The sequence below is a fragment of the Triturus cristatus genome, chromosome 4_2 (assembly GCF_964204655.1).
Source record: "Triturus cristatus chromosome 4_2, aTriCri1.1, whole genome shotgun sequence".
NCBI classification, from domain to species: Eukaryota; Metazoa; Chordata; class Amphibia; order Caudata; family Salamandridae; genus Triturus; species Triturus cristatus.
This window is the reverse complement of record NC_140586.1, coordinates 11571242-11581766: the sequence shown is the minus strand read 5'-3', so window position 1 is coordinate 11581766 and position 10525 is coordinate 11571242. Positions and strand designations below refer to the sequence as shown.

At 41.3% G+C, this 10525-nt stretch overlaps 1 protein-coding gene across 2 annotated transcripts in view; it reads right to left on the bottom strand.

Annotated features, from left to right (window-relative positions):
* Nucleotides 1–2388: 2388 nt before the first annotated feature.
* Nucleotides 2389–10525, bottom strand: part of COL2A1 (collagen type II alpha 1 chain) — a 112951-nt gene continuing 104814 nt past the window's right edge. For both annotated transcript variants that reach the window (XM_085600236.1, XM_085600237.1), the window contains 3 exons: nt 5326–5513; nt 4919–5161; nt 2389–3873 (listed from right to left, as the gene is read on the bottom strand). In XM_085600236.1, the coding sequence (XP_085456362.1) occupies nt 3727–3873; nt 4919–5161; nt 5326–5513 (578 nt within the window). In that variant the 3' untranslated portion in view covers nt 2389–3726. The remainder of the gene's footprint in view (nt 3874–4918; nt 5162–5325; nt 5514–10525) is intronic.

Below are 10525 nucleotides of genomic sequence, written 5' to 3'. Positions count from 1 at the left end.
ACCACTTTCACTGCGAAATAACAGCATAATATTGTGATCATATATTCCAAACTGAGAAAAGTAATCACCAAGGAGCAAACAAGCATCACAAAAGAACTGACAGAACATACGGTATCAGAGATTAGTAACCACACACATGAATGCAGAATACATCAAGGGAGCCACTAACAAACGACAGGAAGTATGCACACACCGTGCCTGCAGAAGGAAACATCCTCGGTAGTAGGCTATAATGAAAAAAACGACGTCAGAACAGAATATGAATAACACACAAATACATCACAATAATTATAATTGATATTTGTGATTTCTATAAATATTTCACAATTGTATACTTCACTTTACAGTAACCACAATTAAGTCTCACATCACCGCCCATACCACCGAGCATATTGCCTAAAGATAGGCATCATTTAGATAGCAATCAGTCGAACTATCGGTTATCTTCGAAGCCAGTTAAAAAATGACTTGTCATTTATTGTTGTGTGTCAAAATTCTACTATAAGCAAACGTGCTATGTTGTTACCAGTTGCATGAGTTTGAGGCCGTGCCTCGGGCAACCAAGCTACAGTAAGCCATCAGCAGCGATCAAAACGTAATCAATGTATTTACAGCATGCATAATCCATTCAGTTGTGCAGTTGTGCCAGCCTCAATGAGACTTGAGCACAACGCGTGGTTGAACAAAACCGCCCCGGCACGTGGGGTCTGACTGAAAAGTTCCGAGTCCTACAGAAACATGCGAAGGACTGCACATCTCGCCAAGCAATGAATCTCACCAAGCTCACTTTCAGGGACTCGGATAATTGTGAAAAGGTTACTGACTTTTAATTAGAACGGCTGCTGTGTATTGCAGCCTAAAATATATTGCTGTAGGTGCCAAGAGAAAAAAAGCTATGTATTTCCAAAGAAAACCCATAGAGGGGTTCATGCTGTGGCTCAACAGTCCTTCCTGATCGATATACTTTCTAACAGGCATACAGAAGCAATCATGAACAGACGGTTCTATAGTGGCAGTGGTCTGATTTAGGGTCAGGTGGTTGTCAAAGCTCTAGGTGCCAAGCAGACAGCAAAGGCGCAGCCAGGCAGCATCGAGCTTTACAAGGTTGCAGTCAGGGCCGGACTGGCCGTAGCGGGCACCGGGCAATCCCCCGGTGGGCCGCATGGGGGGGGGGGGGCAGTTTTGGGCCCCTGGGGGGCGTTTTTGTTACAGGGCTGTTTTTGCAGCACAGCTGCAAAATCGGCCCTGTAACAAAATCGGCGAAAACCGGCCCTGGCAAAGAGCTCGGCGGCACCCCAATCCCGGGGGAGGGAGGGGGACACGCCAAGCACTTTGCCAGGGCCGGTTTTGGTTCCCAGTCCGGCCCTGGTTGCAGTGCTGGTATTAAACCGTTATTATGGGTGCTATGACCTTCCTGATGCAGGTGTCATCTCCAGCCTCACTGCCCAGAGAAGGAGCTTTGCACAGTGGTGATAGCAGGAGCCAATACCTTTTCCTTTGTGTGCTGCTCCATGCTGGCCTTTCTCAGTGCTTATGCCTACATACACAAGCATAATGATGTCACTCCCGCTGACTTACTCTCCAAGCACCCAATGGCTACCCTCCGGACTGACTGACACACGATCAGCATGAACTGACAAGTACATATATATATTATTGTTCGCCAATTAAACAAAGCTGACAGAAAGGTAAACCTCTATCTATACCATAATTAACAAGGCAGCCCTCAGGGTTAATAAACACTGGTTCATAAATATATTATTTACTTAGAACTTTCCCTGGTTAAATATTTGCACTGAGAAAAAAGAAGAAAAAAATTGAAAATTTGATGGAAGACCATCTTAAAGTGGAACATTCAGTTTTTATTTTTAACACCGTGTTAGTTTTAACAAGTCTGGTTATCCACCTTGTTTTTTAATATTACGATTACAGGTAAAGTACATTTTCAAATCTAAAGCAGCTGATCTTTCTTTGATGTGCCTCTTTAAAACTGAGACATTTGAAACAGCTGCAACCCACAGAGGATTTACATTAGTGCAACTTCCTCTAATGAAACTTTGACAGGTTAATTTTGTTTAAGATCATTTAAAAGTGAATCAGCTCTTTTCAAATTAGGCTTGTAAAAATGAAAACCAGCGTGAGCATCTCACTTTTTGATTCAAGAATTTACTTGAGGATCATAGAACATCCTCCAACTACATATACTCTTCGCCTTCCATTTGGTATACGTTACGTCATTGGTCTGATGAAATACGAATCACTTGTGTTCCGATTTTTAATTAAACGTTTTTATTTGTGTTGTTTTGTTTTGTCGTGAAATATCCAAGGTAAAATGAACACCATTCAACAAAGAGTACATCATAAGATGGAAAATAATACAAATAGAAATGTTAAAAAAAAGTGTTTTTATTTTTATAGAAAAGCTTTTTTCTACCATTATTGCTGAAAATATAGGGGCTCTAGGAATAGAGAAATGTACAATGTGGCAGACCTATTTCACAGAAGAAAAAATAGTGTTTGAGACGGGCATGTTACCTATTCTACCACACTTAAAATCCGTATTGCAAAATATTTTAGAAAAATCTATTTTACATATACAAAATAGTACATATCTTTTGTTGTGTATACTTTTGACCCTTCCCCTGAATATGGCCTATTAATTGCCCCATTCCCTACCACGTTACAGCCATACCACCCACCCACACCCGCCCCCTCCTCTTTCCACAAGTTTACAGGATAAGGCAATTTGAAATGAGGAATATTTAAAGGTTTGGGAAAATGGCACTAGAAAATAATGTGGATCAGACAACACTCATGGCTTTGAAAAACAGTAGAAGAATTTGAATGGCTATAACCCAAAACACACTTTACATAGTGTACATCATCTCTTTGGCTACCGCAATGCTGAATTTATGGGCATCCGCTGCAAAGTACTTGGGATGTTCCAAGATATTGTGCCACAAATCAGCAGCCCTCCTGCCCTGCATTATTGAATGAATCACAAGCTCCCTTACTGTTTTAGACTTCACTAAACCTAGAATCCCAAGACGACCAAGATGATGTCAAGGGAATCCAAAGGACGTTCCTACATAAATCCCAGTTTCTGTTTCGGCTACTTACGTTTACTTCAGCTTCAACATATAGTTACTTTTTTTCACTTAGTGTGAGGTAGCTTAAACAGGGAAGTTAAAGGTTTTGTAAAAAACTTCCTTCATCTTGGCTGAGAAAAAAAGTTGATGACAGATAATTTTTATATCTTAGAAATATCTTTACGAACAAAAATATAAAATGAAAAAAGCCGAGATTAGTTTGTACTTTCCAAATATTTTTATATCAATTGAAGATTAAAAAATACACATTTGTTTTACAACAATAGCACCATTTTGTTTATTATCATACATAGCACTCCTGCTGACATTTGCTAGGGGTAGTGTTAAAACCTGCACTTACTACATTCATTGGGGGAGCCTTCAAACATGCTAGTTAGTTTCCCACCTTCACCAGACCCATTTTCGAGAGACAATAAATAAATAACATCATTATTTTATTTCGCAGTCTGCCACGTTATGGCATCAGAATACAAAAAAGTCCAAAATGTGACCATGTGGATGAATGGTATTTTGGGGTCGGTTCAGCCTTTCAGTGCAGAAGTCCTAAAAGTGATTGGAAAGTACTCAGGTCCTTTGGATTTTAATTTAACTTTATTAGATTGTTTTAAAAGTTTTTTTACAAGAAGCAGACTGGGCCAATGTCAACACCAAATTCCTGATCAGCTCCACCAATATCCATAGGTGCAATGTCCACAATAGGCAGGCGAGATGTCTTCTGCGTTCTGTATTCGAGGACTGTCTTGCCCCATTTGCCAGTGTGTTTCTAAAATGTAAAAGCAAAATCATTGAATTATCAACTATGTATTTAGCATGCTTGCTCGTCATTATTTGAAACGGCCTACACAAGCTAAAGTTTTTTTAACGATATTTTTGCAAACAATTATTCTACTGACCCCCCTCTGAACTTCCTGATTTTCCCCTCAGAAAATGTTTAACTTTATAAGTGTTTCATTGGACACCTGTCATATTTTCAACTACATTAATTGCATTTCAAATTATTTCCTAAATTGTTTTAAAAGTTCTAACCTTTTTAACGGACACAAAGGCAGTAATTCTAGTTCCAAAAAGTGCAGAATGCAAGGGCCTAAGACGTGCTGGCTTGAATTTGATAGTTTATGGTTCTCTGAGCCTGTATTAACTTTCACTTGCTCTCAAAGAGCACAGGCAAAAATAAATCATGCATCTGATGCTCATGGTAGATAAGGGGGTTCATTCTATGTCATATAGAAACCCATTTGTGGGTAGCAAGGTTGGGCCGGTCCTTGAATTAGATCACATCTACCACATCTATTACGTTCATTAGAGGAAACTTTAGAAAATAAAAAATATCTTGCCTTTTAATGTTCTACGTGTAATCATTTTCCTAAAGCTAATTTAATGTCTTGGTAACTTGATGTTAATCGTTTCTTTGCAGACCTACATTCCTTCATGAATTCGAGAAAACATTTTCAGCAATACTTATATAAGTAATTACGAATAATGACATAAATTCTTACAGTAGACCTTGGCCAGGTAGCTCCATAATTGGGTGATCTATAGCAATGACTTGTTTCGTATGTAGTGCTACATACCACACATGCAATACAGTAACTGTTCTATTAAGAAATGTTACTGTTTTACCAAATTTATTAGAACTCCATTTACTGATTTTGGAAAGATGGAAGACTGAGTTGGCCTGCGGATATGAGCTCATGACCTTCTGATTATTGTTTTCTTCACCAACAAGCTTGCACCTTTCAAGCTCTCCACCCAGCTCTATAGTTATTATTTTAATTAATATTAAAGCAATTTAATATACTGCGATTTACCTTGCAACCATCTTCTAATGCATGGTATGTAAATCGGCTGTTGCCCTCTGCTCTAATCTCCACATCATTAGAGCCTTGCAGCAGAAGAGCTTTCTTTAAGTTGCCAGAAGCCTCGTCCATGAAAGCAATGCTGTTCTTGCAGTGGTAAGTGATGTTCTGGGATGCATCTGTAGACAACAGGCGCAGGAAGGTCATCTGAATACTGGCAGTGTTGGGTGCTGAGCTGTCATCGCCATAGCTGAACTGTAGAGTGAAATATGAAGCAAGAGCCTTGTATTAACTACAACTATGCAGATTGTAAAAAACATTTAACAAACCCACATTTAAAATGACATATTTTAAACCACATGACTTATCGACAACATTTTACATTATGTGCTGCAGGAAAAAGAATGGGAAATACGTACTTGAAAGCCCCCGTTGATTGTTTCGCCAAACCAAATGTGTTTCTTGTCCTTGCTTTTGCTTGTCCACCAGTTTTTGCTGGGGATCTTTGATGGGTTAGGATAGACACAAGTCTCACCAGTTTCCATGTTACAGAAAACCTTAATGGCATCCAAAGTGCAACCCTGGTTAGGATCAATCCAATAGTCACCTGTAAAGTAAATTCAAACATTATTGTACCTCATTTTTGAATGTGCATGATTGTGTTTATTTAATATTTTTTCATTCTAATCAAACACATGTCTTTTAGGTTAGAACTATTCAGAATTGCATTCTAATTACATGTATTCACAGCAAAACTGGATGCCGTATGTTCTTCCAATTTTAGATTCTTCTCAGTAGCCTTTAAAAGATGGTACATTATTGTATTTATGACAAAGGCCACTGCGGTGGATCCCAAGAACTTACAAAAGGTTGCTATTTTGTTTTGAGAGTGTAGGAAAGTAGCCTTTTTGATATGGTCATCCCCACTTTTTGCTGTTAACTGATGTGATTTCGACTGGAATTACACTGGGTTTCTGCTAACCAAGTCCCCAGTGCCAGAGCTCTTTCTCAAAATTTTCAAAACCGTTAACACCCTCTGTAAGTCCCTAGTAAATGGTACCCCTGGTACTCAGGGCCTGCGGTACTAAAGAACGCCCAAATTGTGCCACCCTAAGGGACTCCTCATCAAGCACATGGAAGGCTGCAATTTCAGGCTGCGTTTCTTGGAGCAGACAAAAGTGAAAACACAACATGTCACACATCCCTGTGTGCCATGTCCCCTAACTCTGCATGTAATATTTGTAAGTCACCCCTACAGCAGGCCTGACAGCCCTAAGGCAGGGTGCTAAATATTACATGTGAGGGCATATCTGCATGAGAATATATGCCCTTGTGCTGGTCAGTCCTACTACTGTAAGTGCAAGTGACCAGGAAAGCCATTTTATAGGAATTGGACTTCACAGTGGAACACAGCCCTGGGACTGACCATGTTAATGCAGATGGCCTTTCCAGGTTATTCCACTTAGAAGATGAAGAATTTCCTCAGAAAGGTTAGTTTCATCCTCTTTTGTTTGGGGGTTATATAGGACATAAGTCTTTTCTGATATGGTCATCCCAACTTTTTGCCTGGTAACTGATGTGTTTTCGATTGGAAGTACACTGGGTTCCTTCTAACCAGGTCCCCAGTGGCAGAGCTCCTTCCCAAAACTGTACAATTGCCCCCCTCCCAATTTGAAAAACCTTTAGCACCCTCAGTATGTTCTACTAAATGGTACCATTGGTACCTTGGCCTGAGGTACTAAAGAAGGTCCCTAAGGTCAGCAGCACAAAATGTGCCACCCTATGGGACCCCTCATCAAGCACATGCAAGGCTGCCATAGCAGGCTATGTGCCTTGGCGCAGACAAAAGTGAAAACACGACAAGTCACACATCCCTGTGTGCCATGTCCCCTAACACTGCATGTAATATTTGTAAGTCAGCCCTACAGCAGGCCTGACAGTCCTAAGGCAAGGTGATAAATATTACATGGAAGGACATACCTGCATGAGCAGATATGCCCTTCTGCTGGTCAGTCCTACTACTGCAAGTACAAGTGAACAGGGAAGCCATTTTAAGACATGTGCTGGACGCTGGTGAAAAGGGTTTTTTTCAGCTACATGATGGCTTCACTGAAGATAGGGATGTTTGGTATCAAACATCTCATGTTGACAAACCCTCACTGATTCCAGTGATGGATTTAACAATACATGCACCCATAGAGCACCTTAGAGGTGCCCCCTGAAAACCTACCAGCCTCTGCTGTGCTTTTTGACTGGTTTCAGCCAGCCTGCCACCCGAGACACTATTCTGACCTCCTAGGGTGAGAGCCTCTGCTCTCAGGAGGCCCAGGATAAAAGCCTGCCCGGGAAGAGGGTGTAACACTCACTCCCACAGGATGACCTGCTGATTAGCCTCCCATGCTGGCAAGCTTCAAAGAGTTGCCACCTTTGGAATGCAGATCTGGCTCCTCTCACAGGAGGGCAAGCTGCCCCATTTGTCCAGGACCCCATTGGACCCTGGACTGGCAGAAATATTAGCCAGTCAGGTAGATCTGCCACTCACATACTAGTAACAGCCCTAAGGTGGGCTACACTGAGGTGGACCCAGTTTTTCAGAAATAGCTATCTTTGTGATGGCATACTTAGGAATTCAGGAACAGGGTTATGCCCACTTCCAACAGAAAGTGGTCATATATGGAACGTGGTGACCCCAAGGATCGATTGCCCATTGGCTACTACCCTACACTCCCCCAAAGCCCCTACATTCAGTATTTAGGGGAATCCCTGGCATTAGAGAAGCAGATCCTGATGACTTACGAAGAAGGACACAAAGAGCTGCAAAAGCAGAAGACTGGAGAGAGCACCTGACTTGCCCCCCTTCCAGCTGACCTGTCTGCCATTTTCCAGCTAAACTGCGCAAACAACGTCTTGTCCTGCAGCTGTGTGTCTCCAAAATCTGGGAGACCTGCCTTCAATAAAGACCAATATCTCCTGAAGAACAGCGGAGTTGTTCCCATCATCCCACAGACACTCCAAAAGAAAAGGATTCCAGAACTGCCAAAACACAACACCCAAAGCCACCACTGTGCCCGTTGCTCCTAGCCCAAGTTGAAGTGGAACAACTGTGTCATCAAGGTCCCCCAGCTCTCCAGAGCCCGAGCCCATTGTGGCTTCACCCCTTTTGGCCTCGTCGCAATAGCTTGCAGCCTTTGCACGCATGCCCCCTCTATCACGACTGCTCCTGGTAAGAAAACCCGACGCCGAAGTCACCAGTGCATCTGTTGCCCGTGGGCTATTGAGAAGAGGACCCAAGACCTGAACCCCCCTATTGTTTCAGCACACCTGGCCTTCCAACCAGAACCTGCAGCCTTTTTGTGGTGACCTAACTATAGAATAACCTTGGGCTCACAACACTGTTTTGCACGCCGAGCCTGGCCGGCCTCATGCCGCTGGTGGTGTACGTTTGGTGCTGCCTTGGACCTTGCCCACCACTCACCTTAACTCTTGAAGATTGGTCCTGTAAGTCGCTGTACTATAACTGTTTGCAATACTTGTTCTTCCTTCCATAGGATAACATTGCCAAACTCAAATATTGCACTGTGTCGAATAATTTATATTTAAAAGCGTACTTTCCCAAACTATTTCTCTCTGATGCCTAAACATATATAAAGATACTTGCTATTTTTATAAATTGGTGTGGATCCTTTTATTCAGTTGTGTGTGTCATTTAATAATCATTGTGTGTATTTACAGGGGTTTTGCACTCCTCTCGGTTAAGCCTAAGGCTGCTTGACCCCACTACCCCTAACAAAGCTCCTTGGAATTGCTAGACCAAGCCTCTGTCAACTTATAAGGGAATCCTTGACTCTTTACATGGTATATCATATTATTAATATATCACATAAAGTGCCAGCTTCCGACAGAGAGTTACTAATTTACAGTCAAATATATAACAGTTTAATCCCTGGCATTTGTTTTTTAAACCTGCACTACTGCCATTGTTAATATTACTAGTGAATTTATATAGCACACTTTAGCATGACAAGGTGGTCTATGGGAACTAAACATAAAAGCTGCATTTCATTTGAACAGCAATATATTTCATTTCAGTCATACATACTTAGGCCCTCATTTCGTGTTTTGAGTAACTACATTCTAGTGATACGAGCCTGGAAGTTTTAATTCTATGGAGTACAGTTTTCTCCAGAGTGGTGCTGCCTTCCCATTCCAAGTTCATCGCCTCAGAATTTGAGATAGTATTGATTGCCATTCTTTTTGTCACGTTCCAGCACTCATATTATTAAGGTTTGTCCTTGAAAATTGTCAGATTTCACCTGGCAACATTATGCGTTGAAAAAGTGTGAAAGGGTGTCTTATGTACAAGCCACTATCGCCACCACAACATCACTTTTACGGACGTTGTGGGGGACAACTTCCTACACATAAACAATCCTCCCCTGCACATTGACACCCTTGCGTGCCTGCGTTGGCACTAAGTTGTTAAACTTAGCGCCATTGCAGGGGGAAACTCAAGTCTGCTCCACATTCTTGTAAATATGGTGCAGCCTTGAGTTTCAGAGTTCCTAGTTATTGTCCCCCTAGGTCTGAGCAAAATGTGTGCACAAATTGTAATGCTGATTTAGATGCAGAATCTGAATTGTGCTGGGATTGGCTTCATGAAACATGAAATAATCTATAGATACCGGCACATGGTGGTAGAGATTCAGCCACTAAACTCCGATTTCACTCACAGCTTGCAGTTACAATACACATCCACGCTGCCATAAAACGCGGACATTAAATTGGCAATGAAGCTACTGCAGAGTAGGGTGAAAATATCAAGCAAAGTGACTCATGCCCTCCAATTGACTTCACAGATGACCTTAGAAAAGCTGACATTATACATATGCTGAGGGAATGAAAAGGAGACATACAAAATTGCATCACTTCATACTTATCAAAATCCTCATGAAGTCAAGCAAGACATTTTTAACATTGACACCTCTAGGAATCACTATGTAGGCACTTTTGTGACACAGCAAATATGCTAACTATCTCCTTTTGACTTCAAACAATGAATTGGGGTTTCCTTTCTTTGTATGGTATCTACCTGCTGGAGTGGAGATGTGTGCAGTGCAAGGGAAAGATTCTATCTGAATACACTCCATGAAATGTGTTATAGTTTTCTGAGAACAGAGCTGGGAGGTGATTACTTAGCTAGATACTAAGATAATATTAATAATGTAATAGTAATTACAATATGTTCAAAAGTGTTTCATATGATATTTCTGTCACTACTTATTCCAATACTGTTGGCATTGTTTCCAGTTTAATGGTACTCAATTAGCATAGAAGATACCGTTTCTTTTGCTGGGCTTCAGGCTCATGACGTGCAGATCACTGAGGGTGTCAGTGTCAAGAATTACCTTACTGAGCCATCTTGCTGGTTCAATGATTACTCAAGTCTGATTAAAATATTATTACCAAGGACTTACTGAATGTGATTGTCCCTAGAGATGGTTAGCTACACATAATTGTAACAAGGGTTTTCATTGACTCAATCACTCACATGATGACTTCACAATCACCTTTGTGTCTGCGCTAATCCTTGATAGTTTGGACACCTAGAGCCTATAATAC